This window comes from Taeniopygia guttata, chromosome 14, assembly GCF_048771995.1.
Source record: "Taeniopygia guttata chromosome 14, bTaeGut7.mat, whole genome shotgun sequence".
Taxonomy (NCBI): domain Eukaryota; kingdom Metazoa; phylum Chordata; class Aves; order Passeriformes; family Estrildidae; genus Taeniopygia; species Taeniopygia guttata.
The window spans coordinates 818,601-836,379 of NC_133039.1; the positions used below are offsets into that span (position 1 = coordinate 818,601).

Consider the following 17,779-nt stretch of genomic DNA (forward strand, 5'->3'; position numbering starts at 1 on the left):
ACAAACAAACAGGAACATACTCCAGATAAAAGAATCCTTCAGAAAGCCTAAATCCCTAGTACAAACAAAAAATAGGGCTATTGATGCAACTACCCTTCTTCACCCAGATACTGGATCACATTAGCAGTAGATGTTACGTTAGAAAATGGCCTCTAGAAAATTCAGTTTTACTCTAAAGCAATAAATGAGTGTCTTCATACTGGAAGTTCAGTGCTTATTTAAACAGCTGACTATTAAAATAATGGCAGTAGCTTTCACTCAAAATATAATATTTCCTAACAGCAACCTGTTGTGAGGGAAGAGAGACACAGCTGGAATGGAAGGCTGAGAACTTCATTTACACAAGTGCAGAGCATAAACTTTATGTGGTTATAAAAATGGATTCTCCAAGTCCATACATTTCTATGCTATACAGAAATTCTATATAGTTTTCTTATATACTTGAAGATTACAGAAAGAGCTTCAGCACAAATCTCATGAATACATATCTTTTCATTACTATGTTATAAAGAACACATTGTAGCTACACAGATTTTTTTCACACCAAGTAAATACATGCACTAGGTTTGATAAAACAAAGTATGCACACAGGTAACAAAAGCAGAATAGAAGGAGGCATATTTTTAATTATAAAAATTTGAAACAGATCTGAATTAGATTATTACTAAGAACCACAGTAATAAGTTAAGAATTTAGTAACCTATAATTTCATGTAACTACTGTATAATATGTTAATTTGGAAAAATAGTACTTTCTAGTCTTCCCCAGGGTAATACTTTTAATAGCTTCAAAAGTAGCTTTGGCTGAATAAGAATCCCTCCAAATAACAGCTTTTAGACTTTATGATGTTCTGTGCAATGCAGATTGCACTCTTGTAATACTGTTAAGAGTATTACAGTTCACAGTACTGCGTTTTTACAGAGAGACTCCAGCAATGCATTTCAAAAGCACAAATCTTTTTTTTGAAATTAAGTGCAAAATAATCTAAAACTTACCCAGTGGGCCGAAGTTTCTCCTTTCCTGCACAACAGCATGAAAAAAGCAAAGACCAAAAAGCATTTTTTGCCACAATTTTGGCTTTTGGCAGCTTTTAAAAAACACAGGGTCAGAGATGGGATCATTCAGGTATGAACGAAGGAGATTCACTCTCACGCCTTTTGGAGGCTCATTTGTCATTTTGATGCCATTCTGGAGGATACTAACAGGAAACTTTTCTGATGGATAACTAGTTAACCACAACCTAAAAAGAAGTTTGACAAGCACATTATTTTAAAAATCATATAACAGTAATAGTAGTAATAATAATAATTTAAAAATCAATAATATAATCCTACATCTTGATCTTTAGAAGAATAAGTTCTACTACTTGCTTAACTATAAAGATAACATGTAAATTTGGTCCAAAATGCAGGCATAAAATAGATCAGATTGGACAGGTAGAAAAGATAACCTCTTAATTATGGATCTTTATTTTATCACTGCACATAAATTATATGATTGTCATACTCAGGCATTCTTACAGAAGTATTTTAATTTCTTTTTAGTAGTGTCTTCAGCAAACAGAAAATGCTCACATTAAAAAGTGCAAAATACTAAAACTCCTACCTGAACTTATCATTGGTATTCTCAGGCACTATAACTTCCTCACAGATTTTTTCCAAGGCAGGCATCCAGCTGGTTGCAAGATGGCAGTTTTGTAACACTACCCAGGTTCCATCAGTAATAGCCTGGTAAATCATTTTTTCTGCTATTGGGCCCTGGCCCTGGCCCAGTGAAACAGTTTGAATGCTTGAACTTCCCATGCTAACATCATCAGCAAATTTTAGCAAACCTGTGATGGCAAGTTTTACACATGCAAAAATAAAATACAAAGTCTATTAGAAAGTAGAATATGTTATATTCATCATTTTTATAATGTCATTAAAGGGAAAAAAATCAACAATTTTATTCAATTAAAAAAAAAAACAACATAAAAAAAACCCCACCTCAACAACCCAGAAGTAGTATCATATGCTGTATCAGCTACTGTGTCTCTGAGGTATATACTAAAATTTAGGGGTATAAGGTACTGATTAAAAAAAAAAAAAAAAAAAAAAAAAAAAAAAAAAAAAAAAAAAAAAAGAACCCAAAAACTAGCCAGGCTAAATGGCTGACCGAGTGTTCAGTTCCAGGCTGCACAACAGCCTGGACTCTCTCTATTGGATGGGTACAATTGTTTATGGGGGTTGAGCTGCAAATTGGATATTTAGATCTGGCTAAAAATAGACCTGCAGCTTTGCTATCAAAATCAGTACTTTCTGGAAATACATCCTTATGGTATGGCTCCATATCACAATTCTTTTGGCAGAAAACCAGATTTAAAAATAATCTGGGTGGTTATACTTTAAAGGACATTCAACAAATGTGTTTTAAGTGTGGCCTATACACCATTTAATTAGTAACTGAGAGGGAGGAAACTTACTGGAGGAAGGGTTGCAATAAAGACTGGGACAAACCTCCAACACCCACTGAAAGAATTGTAAAGCAAGCACAAATTATAAACTGGTCTGAATGCTTCAATCTGTTAGATCCTCTGCTGCTCAGAGACCAGGACATTTCTTCACCACTACTTTCATTCCACCCTCTAACAATTTTACTATCGTTGTTTATATATGGGCAGGTGCCAATGTTTGATACTCCAACACTGCTGTATTGCACTTTAAAGACACTTTAAAGATCAAATGAGGGGGCCTACACGATTAACACTTTAGTCAGACTCAGTGACATTCAACCAGACAAAAAAAGATTTTTTTAATACCAATCTCACCTGCCATAGGATCAGCACCAGGTGATAATATAAAAATCAAAGGGGCACAGCAATTTGAGTCACTGTAACTTCTTCCAAGATCAAATGTAGGTGGTTCAATAAATGTTCTTCCCATGTTTTCCACAATGAAGATCTGCACTGCCGGGATAATTTTGTCAGGTCGCAAACACCTGAGAATAACCATGCGATCTAACCCTGTCAGTGAGTTCCAGTCATCCGGGAAGTCTTCCTCATGGGGCCTGACTGAGTCATAGATTGGCTTCCACTTGGAAGAATTGTCTCTTACATGTTCCATTAGTCCCTGCAGGCTGGTCAGGCAAGATGCACGTACGAGCTCGGCCCATGATTTGTTAGACAGCCAGTCTGGAGCTGGATTGGGGTGAGGATTATCAAGAGCAACACCTCCTGTCAGTAGGAAACGCCAAACTGCATCATCTATCTGGCCTTTTCCCTTCATAATGCCTACTGTTAGAAGGAAGGAGAATAACAGCTTGTCCTTTTCAAACAGGGAACGACAGACGTTATTATAGATGCTTACTGTGAAATGGTCAGTTATATTTTTAATTCTCTCCTGTAGACGTCCACTCTTTCTGCTTTTAGCAATAGATTGAACATACAAGTTAATGAACCAAATCAATGAATACTGGTACATAGGTTCAATGCTAGCCAGATCAGAGATGCAGAAGAAGACAACAGCTGAATGAACAGCAACTGGCTTATACCCCATTCGAGTAGAATCTATTTCCTTCTCAGTTACAGAGGCAATTTGTTGCTTTTCAGAGATTTCTGCAGATAACTGTTTGGATGAAGACAAAATATTAATTGCTGTTTCATCCTCTAAGATGTTTCCTTCTGAATGGGAAAGGACCTCCAGGATTTTATCTTCTAACTCCTTTAGTTGTTTCTTATTGGCTGCACTTTCTAGAATGAGTTGGTTTTTCTTTTCTTCTAGCTCAGGCTTTTCCTTTGCAGCTACAATTCCAAGAAGCTGGTCCTGAAGACCCAAAGGTGTAATCATGAAATTGAGTAGACAAACTTTCACAGCTACTTCAGGATAATAATGAGGATTTCTTAAGTGGGTTGTCATGTAAAACCTGAAGTCTCTTGAATATTCAATTATATTTTCCCCTAATTTCATGTATTCTACTCCTTGTTGTTTGAATGTTTGCTTTAATAAAATAGGTTCTAAGAAAGCATCTAATTCTTCACCAATATTTTCTAGCAAGACTGGTGTTCCAAGCTGAAGAGCAGTTTCTAATGTCCTCACATAATGCGTGTCAGATAATTTAATAACTGACAGCTTGTTAGTTTTCTCCATATTTTTTATCCACTTGTTAGCTTGCCTTTGAGGATCTATCATTAAAGCCCATCTTCTTGAGTTAGAAACAATTACACCATTGTCAATGGAAAAAGAATCAACTGGCAATCCAGCAATCTGCCATGCACGGATTTTGACTGGGTCTCCCAACGTATTACTTAAGCTAAAATCACTGGAGCAGGGAATGTTCTTTTCAATGCACAGATCCTGCCACTGCTTTTGACATTGTAGGCGATAATCGACAGTAAAGGCTCCCAAATAAGCCACAGTTCCTGATGACAACAGCACATCCCCTACTAGGTCTATGTACTGAATTCCTAATAACCGTGCAGCTTCTGTCCACCTCTCCTTCTCTCCACCCAGGCCACTGATCAGCTGTTCAGCTCTCACAAGCTTCTGTGAGCAACGTTCAATATTATTCTCTAACTCTATCTTCTTATTGTTCATTGCATCAAACTCATCTTGCAAAGCTTGAAGGCGATCAACAACCTCTTTTAGTTCTGCTTGTTTCACTTGCAGCTTCTGCATTTGGACGTCCAGGATGGCTTCAGCCTCTTGCAGCCGCTCGCGCTTCGGGGCAACCACTTTCTGCACACGGTCATAGACCTCCATGGCTCGCACCCACTTGCAAAGGCCTTCACAGGCAGATGAGACGTTTTTTACAACCTCTGGCTGAAAATCTGGATGATTCATAAACTTCTCTCTAATTTTCTTCATTATAGCAGGAGGAATTCTATCCTTGTCAAATGACTTTAATCTGTCAAGAAACTTGATATCTGAAAGAAGTTTTTTGGCTGGCCCCCAGAAGTCTTCAATCATTTTACCTGTATTGCAAATAAGACTAACATCAGGCTCAATATATGCATGTTCAAGATGAAAATAATACTTTGAAACATAGTATGAAGAATTAAAGTCAATGATATGGCAATGGACTTTTACTATGCAAAGATTATTAAGTAGTTTGGGAAAATCATTACCTAAAGGAATTCATGCAGGACCTTCAGCATCACTAACCAATGTCATATTTATTAACTGCATATTAATTCTAAATCAACCAAGCACATTAACGGAAACAAATAACTATACAGTCTTTCTTAACATTGTCTATTAGATAAATCAGTAACTGTGGAAGTATTCCATCTTAATCTAGATAAGATTATTTTGGATTAAAGACATTTATATAATTCTTATTTTTAATTATGAAGGGTTGAACTGTATAGGTATAAGGTAGAAGAAAAGTAAAAGAAAAAGGTCTCTTTTATACCTTGCAAATTTTGTGCAATCCCACTATAACAACATTAAACCACAGAAAAATCTTGTTAGAATAATCACCTACAGCAGAGGTATAACTAGAATTCCCTCTCCCAAAATAACTGATAGTTTGGAAGCAGGGATTACAAGGGGAAACACAGGCAGATGGTGGTGCACAGCACACCTCCAGCACCCAGAGTTCCTCAATGAAATGCAAATCTCAAGGCTGGGTCAAAGCAAGTTGAGATGACTTCGTGCTGGTGACTGGGACCATATTTACAAAGCTTGTACAACAGTGTCAGGCAAGGGCAGTATGTTAGCATGGCAAAAGCAGCTTTTTACTACTCAGTGGACTTGTCACTGCCAGTAAAATGCACCTCCAGTGCACACAGCTGCATTCATGCCAGAAGCACCTCACCAGCACACCACAGCAGTACCCACACATTCCTGGGGCAGGGATAAAAAAGCTTTAATGACAAAAGTCATTACCACTGCCACTGGGGTCAGGTTTCCTCTCTGGTTTAATTGACCTCATGATACAAATACTCTCCATGACGAGTTTGACAGGAGCAGGTGGATTTTGCATGGATTTCACAAGAGTGATGTCTGAAGGATTCAGGGTGTTAAGAGCTGCCTCTGCTGCCTCCAGAGCTGGCAGAGCCTCTGCAAGGTCTGCTTCACATTCATCCTGTTAAGACATTGGGCAGAAAGCTGTAAACCTTCACACAGTACCAGGCCTGCAGCCTGATCACCCCACTACAGCACAGCCTCCCAGAATCCTCTCTCTTGTTCAGTACTCATTAAATACACTCTTCACAACATTGTGTTTCTAGGAGAGAAAACTACTTTCACAATTTGACTGCACAGTTTAAAGAGGGAAGGTTTGTAGATAAATCAGTAACTTCCATAAACTGAATTGATAGTTTAAAAAGTCAGACAAGCTTTCAAGATCAAAGTCTCTCTGGTTTAGCAATGAGAATTAAAATAAAGATTAAATACAGGTGTTCTTATTTAGATCGTACAGTGCTGATCAGGTAAAAAATGTATACTGTGTAGCATAAATTCTTTATCATATACTCTGATCTCAGCAATTATCCATATTAAATATCACTGACATTTCCAGCTAGTTACAGAAAAAAATATTGAGGAATCTTTCCACAGGAAATTCTGTGTTACAGATGTCTGGCTATGGCATTACCTCTAAAGTTATGCCTACTAGGACTACATGCAGCCTATGCCAAATTACCTCAGCTAACTCTAAATTAACTGTCTTTGGGCCTGGAAACAGTTAAACTCATTATTCAATCTGTTGAAAATGAGAATATATTAGTAGAGAAATAAGATCTATACAGCTCTGGAATGTGAACTAGAAAGGGAAGTTACACAGGACTGTGAGATGCAGTCAGACTCCAAACAGCTTGAATTTACTGTGTTTCTATTACCAGCGTGTCATTCATCAACTGCGATTTCGTTACTTTAAGAGCTTGGCTCACCCCATTAACACATCATCACATCATCACCGCTCCCATTTCCTTGGAACCCATCGTGCTCCCGGCTCGAGCCCTCGTGCTCTACCTTAATATCCTGGGCAACAGCAGCTGCATCATTGGCCTCTTTTTCATCTGCTGACACTATTGCCTTTTTTGCATCTACTTCAACGGTTTCCTTTTCAATCTTGACCATCATTTTATCTGTTTCTGCAGATGTTTTAATCAGTTCAGGCTGAAGGTCAGTCAGTTCTTTCTGCATGTCTGCAACCTGATGAATACAACAGGAAATCAAGAAGAAGTCTGTGCAAACATTGGTTGCATTTCATATCTTGATGTCTTAGGAATAAAGATTGGAAGACCCTATAGTAACACAATCTAAAAAAGGATATTTGATCTAAATAATTAGTTCTATAGTTTATTTTTGCTAAGAGCTGTTTCATTTAACTGATTAGATTTTAAAAGGCATATTTATCATCATCTATGCAATACATTTGCTTTTTTAAGATTCATTACTGTCAATAATGAGAAATATATTGATTAATTCTATTTTTCCCTCAAAGTTACTTTCAGATAATGAAAGTTGAAATAATGCCTTAGTGCACAGGTGGAAAAAAAAAGAAACCTGGAATGGAACACAGATTTTGTGACAGCAACAGCTGCAAACTGGATCTTCTTCATCCAGCAAGTATCTATAAGCCCCTTTAGTTTGTATCTTGGAAAGACCAATCCCTGAATAACATGGATTGAAAAAGGAATTATTTATCTGGAACCTGATCAATTTCCTACTTGGAATCTACTCAGGAATTCATGCTTAATATTGTCTTACAATGTTTTTCAATTTCTCCCCTATTTTGGAAAGGGTAATAGGTACTTGCACACTAAGGTGGATTGTCCATATAAGGTTTTGAGAAAATAATGAAATTTATAATATTTATTCCTTCAACATGTAATGAGTACCTTCATTTTAATTTTGTTTTTGATTAAGGTCTAAAATCCAAATGTAGAGATCACACTTTCTTCAACTTCCTAAGCAGAAATCTAACTTTTCCTGCTGGCTTTCTACAGAAAGCTATCAATAGTATCATGAATATAGTGAAGAACAAATTAATAAGTTTTATTTTTATAAGTTTCAACCATACAGGCCCCACCCTGAAGTATGCATATGGCACATATCCAGCCTTTTCACCCAAAACTTACTTGTGAAGATGCAAATTCAAGCTTTTCAAGTCCCACAAGATAACGAGTCCTCATCATGTCAACTTCCTCCCTTTTTCTATTCAGCAGGGTCTTGAAGGTGAGAATCAGTTCCACGTAGGAAGTTGGTGTCACGTAGTTGTGTCTGCGCAGCGTAGCGTAGTAGCCAACAGAGAGTTCTCTCACACTTTCTTGGAAATATTTGCACACTGACACAACCCTAGGGAAAAATTTTCCACATAACTTTGAAAATACAGTCTGTCTTTATGTCAACTCTCAAAAAATTACTCTAAGCTTCTGAAGTTATATTAGTGTTAGGGAAGGCAGAAATATATTTTCCCCATTATTAGAAATATTTTGGACTCTTCTTGAAGAGTGGCATGATTTTCAGAAACATCAGATACATATGTCTCAGTATCTTTGACTTGCACTGAAATCCCAGAGTTGGCTTAGCTTTGTCAATTTAAAAGGACAGATCAAATACATTGGGGGCACAAGGGGCAGGGGAACAAACTTTTGCTTCACATGTTTCTTGAGAAATAAACTCATACTCTTTCCTAATGTCGTCTTTGAGCTCAATATCCTCTAAAAACTTGTTAGCAACCATTTCCAAAGCATCTGTAGGCCAGGTTTGGAACCAATCAATGGTGCAGCAGTTTATCAGCGAAGGGAACATCCGTAATCGATTCCGAAATGCATCTCCAATAGGACTCATGGCTACAAAAATAAAAACATGATCGTTACTTAAGTTTCTTTGCAGTTAGGAAGCAGAAAGCAAATAAAGCTAAATAAAACCATTCTGAGAAACAATGCATTGTATACAGACCTAAGACAATATGCAAGTTTTTCTTCACCCTTTCAATAAAGAAACTGTACATAGCAAGGGGCGTGGCTTCAATTTTCCTGTTCTCCAACCTTGCTGCGTTTTGCATTTTCTCAACAATTTCAGCTTTCTCATCTGCTGCAAAGATATTGGGCACATCTCCAGTATTTAAAAGCATGTTGATATCTTCTACAAATGATTCATCCTTTATTTGATTATCACAGAACAAAAAGGACACGTTGTTGTTACCAACACCTGTTTTCAGCATGACTTGTTTAATATCATCTTTCCATTCACTGATGCCATAGGACTTGGTAATTTCGATCTGGAAGAGCTCAAAGGAATTCATGAAGGTGGCGAGCTTGGTCGCACTTTGCCGGCCGCTCCCGCCAACGCCCACCAACAGCAGGTGTCCATTATCCTGTTTCAGCACCCTGCATATCCTGGAGATGTGCTCAATAGCAAACTGGAACATGACCAGGGACATCGGGGCCTTGCTGATATTGTTGTATTCCTCAAGGTAGAATTCCATCACGCTTGTCAGCTGCTTTAGGTCTGTGATTTCATCATAAATTTTGACAGAACTGCTCAGCTTTAAATAGTCTCCAAAGAACAGGGCGCGAATATTATCATCAGTGACTTTTCCAGTAGGTGAGAGATGACTCAGTACCTAGAAAAAGACAAGAATCAACAGATAATTCTAGCTATAAGAGAATTATTTTTCCTTAAAGTTGTGATAATCCTTTTCTTTACATCATTAATACTGCTAGCAGAAAGAAAGCACTTAATAAAGAATACTTAATACATTAACAATAACACTTAATACATTAATACTTAATACAGAAAGCATTGTTTTTCACTGTTCTAGTTACAGCCTTGGTCTGGAAAATAATACTGTAGATTGACATGCAGGTTTCCACATATGCATACCTCACAGAGAGATACTGCTGTCAAATACAGGATAGTTCTAAAAAGCCTGCTCAGAAAGGTACCCACTACACCCATTGGATCATCCAAACAATTATCTTGGGTAAAAGCACGGGTAAATGCTGTACAAGACATTTATTCCATTCCACCTGGTCCTCGCTACTAACCAAGAATCCCTCAGAATTTGACTCATTCTGATATGAATACTTGATGCTGAATAGAAGATTGTCAATACTTTTTAAATTCACTGATCAAAATATTGCAAAATACCTCCAATACTGATTTAATCTCCATGTTTAAGTATTTCTGAAAATGAATCAGTATCATCTTGGTCCCAGCACGTTACCCAAAAATACCTTATTAAAGTTCTGCTTGAAGCTATTTAATGTTGTCTCTTGTACCATCTGAAAGAAAACGTTCTTGTCATCATCATCAACCAAGCGATCATAGAAAACTCTGTAAACCTCATGAACCCAAAGTCTGATCAGTTTATCTCCATCCTGAAAATGGAAATACAAAAGAATGGGTAAATATTGCTCAGGCAGGATTTGCTCAAAAAGAAAAGGTTAGAAATGTCCATCTGGACCCCGCTACACCTTGTACTAAACTCAGTGGGAATCTTTCAATCCCAAGCCATTCAGCACATGGCCCAGCATCTGCTAACTTAACTGGATTCCTCACCTAGTTACCATCTTGTCCTTCCTGCCAACACAAACTAGGACTCTCAGGTCAAAGCATTTTTTCTCTACTATATCAAATCAAATTGTATTAACCAAATGACAGCTCTCTCCCTCAGAGACAGAGAAAATACATAACAAGGAATTCAGGGACTATTCTGATCATAAACCCTGTAAATCTGTTGAAATCATAGTTCATGTCTTGTAAAAAAAATTAACATTTTTCACTGCTCTCTCCTACATCAACATAATTAAACTACAACTTACTTGCAAATGAGTGTGTGGACATAGCAGAACTCCTTTAATAACCCTGGAAAAATCCCGTAGATTAAAGACATAGTGGGATTTTGAAGGAGTTGGGAGAAAATTATCAACTGCCAATTTATAAAGCACTGACGTCGCTTGGACCATCATCTTACCCAGCCTTAAGAAGGAAAAGAAATTAAATTTTAACTTCTGCAGATAAATAACAGGGAAGACACAACAAAGGTGCTGCAAGAAACAGATCCCATTACCTCAGAAATGAAGCATCAAAGCCTTTGCTGAAGTGCCAGTCAGTAACTGCAGTAAAAATCTTGGTTAAAATGTCATCACTGAAAGCACAGATAGAGACAATATTCAAGTGCCGTGTGAAGCGTCCTGTAACACACACAGAAGGATGAAGAGAGATTTAAATGGTCAAATACATTTCCACTTTTCAGCTATCTTCTCCTAGGTTTGCCTGTCATTAAAAATCATTTGAATCTGGCACCAGCTTCATGATTTTGTTTCTGGGAAATTTTTGCCCTAGAAGTGAAGGAAAAGAAATATTAACTGGATTACATTTTCTGTAAGTATTTAACTTAAAACAACTGTTTTGAGTATGTAAAACATGAATCTACATTACAAGGCTATTACCCAATTAAAAATTTCAGCTTTTGATTATGATATGACACAGTAAAACTTTTACAAAGTCAAGCATCTTGTTATTGGCTTTCACCTAAAAAGAATCCATCTATACATGAGTAAATTTTAGAAATTTAGCTGTATCAGAAGAGTTATTTTCATAAAGTCTCCTCAGAACACACACAGTTATATCAGTATCACAGTGTTTATAAGAAGCAAAGCAGCATGAAGTGCCTTATAACAATGCAGCTGTATATAGCCTATAATAATGTAGCTGCAGCTACATTAGGGCTTTTATTTACTTAATTTTTTCATTAGAAAATATAACCTCCCTTATGGTGCTGTGACAGGCATCATGGACTTGCAGGTAACATTCTTGTAAATAAATTCAGGCAGCCTACCTTAGCAGCAGGAGATACAACTTCAGAAGAGACTTGCCAGAGCCATGGCAAGCAGATGTATTTTCTCTCTTTTCCAAAGAATAGAAAATAATCACTAATTTTAGAATAACTTCTGTCATTCAAAGTTTATCAACTGTAAAAATTATTTCTAATGGTAATTAATCTCTTTCTGGTAAAGGTACAGATTTAAACTTGAACATAACAGACCTGTACTTGGAATGTCCCATTCAGTGAATGCACCTGAAGATACACCAGTCATAGATAAATGTCCAATTTGCCATCAGCAAACCTGAACCCACCCTTTAACTTCAGTCTGCTAGATAACCACTTGCCATAGCAATGTATTTCCTACCTGTAATGTCATTCCTGCCTCCCCCAGGGGGACCCATAGCTGTGACCAGCAGGACATCTATGATACTGATGTGGGATGCATCCTTCCTGTCATACCAGTGCCCATGATCAATCCATTGCCTGAGAAGCTCAATAGCTGGCTGGGCTCCATACACTTCCTTTTCAGGCATGTTTAGGTCATCTATGGAGAACACAGACATTGAATAAAAAAACCTCAGTGTCTGGGAATTCAGTTTTCTTCTAAGAAGAAAAAATAACTGTACTACAGGTAGAAAAAGGCTGTGTGCTGTTATTCCTGCTTCCCATTGAACTAACCAAAATCAAATACCATTACACCTCGCAGGCATAATTAGGAGTGATGGCTTAACTTAGTGTGGCTGGTTATTTGGTTTTATTTCATGTCAAGTCCCACTGCAACTCTAAGAAATATTCAGGAGACAACCACCACTTAAACCTCTCAGCAAGGGCAGGGCTAATCCTTTGGTGACCCCTGTGGGTCCCTTCCAACTCAGGAAATTCTAGGATTCTCTGGATGCTGAAAAAAGCACTGAGCTAATCCAAATTTACTAGTCTAGGTGAATCACTTCCTTTGCCTAAAGCTAGAACAAAAATTATTTTTAAAAAATGAAAAAATATGTCTTACCCACAAAAATTATAGCTTCTTTCCCTGCTGGAGGTCCAAATAATCCTTTTCTTCTTCTGTCCAGCTTGGACATAATAATATCCTGGGTCTGGTTAGCAGAGGTTCTTGCAGAGAAGTTGATGAAACTCGGGATGTATTTTTCCTTTGGAAGTTTCAGTAGAAAGTTGTTTGTTATAGCTGTTTTTCCAGTGCCAGTGGGACCCACAAAAAGCAAAGGGACACTATGCTCCACATATGTTTTAAGAAAATACATTTGTCTGGCAGTTTCCATTGTTGGAATGATCAGCTCAGATACCTGTTATGCAGGAAAGTAAAATAAAGCATGAAAATCAAACATCTAACACCTTAATCAACATGACTATTTGCAAGCAACTACAGGAACCCTGTAGCACATGCGCATTTTAAAAAGTTCTATTGTCTGAAAACCTAAGCTATAACAAGGTTCTAGTAAATACTATGGCCCCACTTCTTGTTCAGGGCTTATGCAATCAATAGCACAACCAGTATTACTATTTTACGGTTCACAGACATTATATAAAGCCTGGAGAACTACAGAGATAAGTATGGCCTACTCTGTTCCCCTGCTATGCAAAGGGAAAGGAACACTGGTATGGAATTTTTTTCCCTTCCTCATTTTTTACTTATAATTAGCAGCTGTGGATTTGATATCGAGAAAAGATTTTCAGCAGCAGAATGAAATGTCATCTTACATCTCTCACATACTCAATAGACAAGACAATGGCAACTAGTGGAATGAAAAGTTGAACAAGCTTAAGTTATCTTGAAATTTCATCTGTAGATCTCTGCTGTGCTTCCTCCTTCCATTCAGTCCACAGCTGCCATCAAAATCTGAGTGTCCCTATTTGGAAATGAAGGGAATCCAGAACTCTCAATACTGTTCCCCACATCCCAAAGTGAGTCTCTTTGCTTGCTTTCTCTAAGTAACTCATACTACAGTATCATGAGATCAACCACTAAAAAGAGAAATGAAGGAATGGAAATTCAAGCTTTGGCTTTTTCCATGGTTTCCCCAATACCAAATGCTGTTAGAGAACAAAGCAGAACCCAAATTTTAAACACCAAGCAACCTCAGGGCTCCATGTGCATCTTCAGTGCTGAACTTCCAGAATTGAAACAAAAGCATGAAAGAGAACTCACAGAGACTAATGAAATGAAATGTTGCAAAGCAATCTTCAAACAACCTAATAGAGTTATTTATACCTCTAAATTATTTAGTAAAATAATTATTTTCCATAATAAAGATACCAATGTGCACCTTAGCTGTTGGGGCAATAACTTGCTCTTCCTTTGTGATGTAGTCTGTCCACATGGTCCACTGCCCATGGCCATGCTTGTTAAAATAGAAGTCATAAACACTCCCTGTTCATTGAAAAATACAGTACAGGAAAATTATAAAAATAAACTTCATTAATTTTAGTGTGAGATTTCCAAAACTGTGAGGTGATGGAAGCTTTCTAGTACAGAAGATACACCCCCAACCCCCAGTCCCACCCCCCCAGTGCCATTATTATCACCAAATGGTTTTAGGTCAGATTCAGCCACAGTGTTTGAGTATAACTGGAGGCATATGCTACTGCAGGTTAAGAGAGCCAGGAAAGGGCACCCAACTGTGCAGCCCAAGGCTTGGCAGATGGTGGCTCTACTGCAGACTGAACATCTGCCAGGCACACCAGGTGCCAAGCTTTCTTACTGCTTTATAAAAGGACAAGCAAGCACAGTATGAAGAAGCACCTTTTTCTGGGAAGATATTGTTTTTGTTAAGCTTCACATTTTTAGGCCGTGGGTTTTGCTCATTCATTCCATTGAGCAAGTTGCGGTAAAACAAATCAAATTTTCTTCTGCTGTTTGCATCAATGATCCCTCCAACTGTCCACACCAAAGCAAAAAGGAAAAGGGCCTGCAGCCACGAGGTGATCTGCTGATCAGACATGGTTTCGCTGTCCTCTTCATCAGATTCCTTTATTTCATCTAAAACAAATATTTTGGATTTTCGTTAAAAGCCAGTAATAACCATAAATCCCAATTCAAAATGTATTTTTGTAAAAGCATCCTGAAACAAAAGTAAAGCACTGTCTTCAGTGGAATGAAGCCAATCTACACATGGAGAATCTTGTCTGTGTAAAATACTGTTTACAAATAAAAATTAAATTAGAAGAAAAATAGTCCTAAGTCTATTCTTAAGATGGTAGCAAACAGCAAGCAAAAGATAGAACATATGTGCAAGATCGTGTTTTGTTTTGTAATGATACCAGTTTGCAAATGTGAAAGCTCTGTATGCAAAGAGCTATTAATAATACTGATCAGTGAGATCACTGACTGTGTTATATGAATTCAATAGTAAGGAATTCCTTTGGCATTTCCTTGCATCTTCTAAGCTGCACTTTGTCCTGAGACATGGCAGGAAAAAAAAAGAAAAATTAAAATAAAATACAGGTGGCTTAGGGTACTTACCAAGGAGAGAAGAATAGAGTTTCATCAAGCTGTAACTCAGGTGAAGAGAGGATGTTTTTACCACAAATTTGCAATGATGGTCAATAAAATCTAAACAAGGCTCAACTAGCCACATAAACAAGTTATTGACCTACCAGGAGAAAAGGAAACAGCTCTGTGAAAATGCAGGACGTGCCACATTCCCCACTGTCACCCTCAGCCAAACATAAGGCATCAGAAATTGTCCAGGTTGGCAGAGAGATCAGGAAAGGGCCCGTGTGAGGCAGTACTGAAATGTTCACAAAGTCACACCATCACTAAATGATGGTGAAAACAAGTTGCTTTTTACCACAGAGAAGTTTTCAGAAGGAATTCTGTTACCCAGTTACTAATCCAGACAGCAGAGCAGAAGCTCAGCCTAGAGAGACTTCTATCTTGCTTAGGCAACAACAAAATTATTCCAACAGAAACAAAGGCAAGGGTTTCATTCTCCCTTAAAAAGAGGTCCCCTACCGAGGGCCCAGCACAGATACTGTGCCACAGCAGAAATTCCAACATGTTTGGGCTGCCTGGTGCCTGCAGGAGTGCCACAGCATGTGGGTAAATACTGACCCTGGCTGGTGGTATCTGCTCTGTGAACTCAAATTGGAAAACAGGAGAGAAAGCAGGACCTACCCTTTTCCCAAGGACTAGTACTCAAGGAGATGCACTAAAGGGTCAAGCTATCTGTTGGCTAAGGAATAATTACTTTACTCTGATGAACTAAGAAAACTATAAATAAAGAGCTCTTCTAGTCTTGGTACTTCTTTGTAATTTGATTTTAATTTCCTGCAAAAACTCAAAGGGAGTATACTCAAATCACATAAATAAGTTTTCTACAGCTCCAATCCTAATATTATTCTAATTTTTTTACTAGATTTTAATGCCCAATAGTAGGGATGTTAAATTTTCATTAAAAGCTGATTCTCACCAACACCTATTTTTATTTGCATTGACAGAAAACATAGTACAATACACAGCACAAAGAGCTCTCCTTCATATAAGCACTGAGGTGGAAAAGGTTTTGAAGACTAGACTGTTAATGGTAATAAAAAAAAAGTTTTGATTCTGCATGCCTGCCTTCAAGTGGGCAAACTGTGACTGTCACCTTATAATTAATCTTCTAATTAGACCTGTGCAAACAATGAAGTCTCGCACCAGCTCTCGGTGTTCTTCCTGCAGGTTTGGAGGCAGAGTTTTCAGGTAGGAATCCTTCAGTGGCTGCCAGCCTAACTGTTGCGGGTCCATATAGATCATACCACACCTGGGAAGAACAAACACCTGTGGTAGAGGAATACATGTGCAAGATGGGACAGCTGAAGCTTGAATGCTCTCACATTACCTGCTGACAGTTGCTGGAGATGCCTGCTCCAAGTCCGCTGGCTCAAAGATTAAACTCATTTTTGGGCTCATCTGAATGATTTCACCACTCATTAAGCATAACTGGAAGAAGAGCATCACACAAACATGGTCTAGTCATGTTAGTGCTGATTGTACAGTCAAAGCAATGTCTGTCATAAAATCACTGAACATTTCACTTAGTGTCATTCCTCATTCATTCATTTATATCCTTACAGTACATGATATTTTATGACCTTGTCTCAACTTTTTCATGTCTTACTGTAAGGCATGCAGAGACACAGAGAACAATGCTCTAACTTTAAATAACTCTGCAAGAAAAATCAGTTATGACCCGCAGCTTTTTTAAAATTCATTTATTCTCAAGGTAATTTAAACAAGTTCAGTTTCAGTCAGAGAACTGAGTCCACGCATTTCAGTTTCCTAAAAGGGTCAATAAAAAAGCCTCAATGATCAACCTCATTTCAATAAAGAAGGAGCAAGACAAGGCTTCTAGGGAGAAATAATGGGTTAATATTATCTAATACCATCTAAACCCACTCATACAACTGGGGAAATAAAGCAGTGCTTTTAGGCACATCATCCTTTCCTGAATTTCACACCTCATTTGACTAATGTAGTAACAATATTACTACTACTAAAATTAAGTGTGTTTATTCAAGGATGAGGGTAGGGGCAAAAATTAGGCTACCTTTTTATTATCATCCAGCACAGTGTTCATGTTCTCTATCCAAACTGCATCCACAGGGCCATCAAAAATAATCCACTTGCGATCGTCTGTGGTAGAAGATGCTTGTTCCCTGAAGGCCTTGGCAAGAATTCCATCTGACCACTCGTGGCTTACAGGATCAAAACTGCCATACAACTGCCCCATAGTAATGGCTTTGGGATTAATAACTTTGTATTCAACAGCAAACTCATCCATAGTGTTCGCTGTGTAGAAAGGCAAATACATGAGCTTGAGAATTTGATAGGTTAGTTTTATTCAACAGCTGATGATTTCTGAGGATCCTACTCCAGCTGCTCAAAGCAAAAGCTCAGATATGTGGCATCTAGGCAGGAGTAAATAAGAAATTCCCTTACTTGTGCAAGGCAAGCAAGAAGTCTGCTGTAAAAAAAACAGATGTAAAAAAGAAAAAGCAGAGCAGCATAGATTTCATATAT

At 37.8% G+C, this 17,779-nt stretch overlaps 1 protein-coding gene across 5 annotated transcripts in view; it reads right to left on the reverse strand.

Moving 5' to 3' along the window:
• The window catches only part of DNAH3 (dynein axonemal heavy chain 3), a 57,546-nt gene that overhangs the window by 7,069 nt on the left and 32,698 nt on the right, over window positions 1-17,779 (reverse strand). For all 5 annotated transcript variants that reach the window (XM_072935618.1, XM_030284747.4, XM_072935616.1 and 2 more), the window contains 19 exons: window positions 17,307-17,548; window positions 16,599-16,699; window positions 16,415-16,520; window positions 15,239-15,368; window positions 14,519-14,755; window positions 14,043-14,146; window positions 12,767-13,061; window positions 12,125-12,304; window positions 11,002-11,125; window positions 10,754-10,910; window positions 10,166-10,309; window positions 8,886-9,552; window positions 8,611-8,776; window positions 8,063-8,279; window positions 6,951-7,133; window positions 5,865-6,063; window positions 2,807-4,948; window positions 1,606-1,831; window positions 996-1,240 (listed from right to left, as the gene is read on the reverse strand). In XM_072935618.1, coding sequence (XP_072791719.1) covers window positions 996-1,240; window positions 1,606-1,831; window positions 2,807-4,948; window positions 5,865-6,063; window positions 6,951-7,133; window positions 8,063-8,279; window positions 8,611-8,776; window positions 8,886-9,552; window positions 10,166-10,309; window positions 10,754-10,910; window positions 11,002-11,125; window positions 12,125-12,304; window positions 12,767-13,061; window positions 14,043-14,146; window positions 14,519-14,755; window positions 15,239-15,368; window positions 16,415-16,520; window positions 16,599-16,699; window positions 17,307-17,548 — 5,865 coding nt within the window. The remainder of the gene's footprint in view (window positions 1-995; window positions 1,241-1,605; window positions 1,832-2,806; window positions 4,949-5,864; window positions 6,064-6,950; window positions 7,134-8,062; window positions 8,280-8,610; window positions 8,777-8,885; window positions 9,553-10,165; window positions 10,310-10,753; window positions 10,911-11,001; window positions 11,126-12,124; window positions 12,305-12,766; window positions 13,062-14,042; window positions 14,147-14,518; window positions 14,756-15,238; window positions 15,369-16,414; window positions 16,521-16,598; window positions 16,700-17,306; window positions 17,549-17,779) is intronic.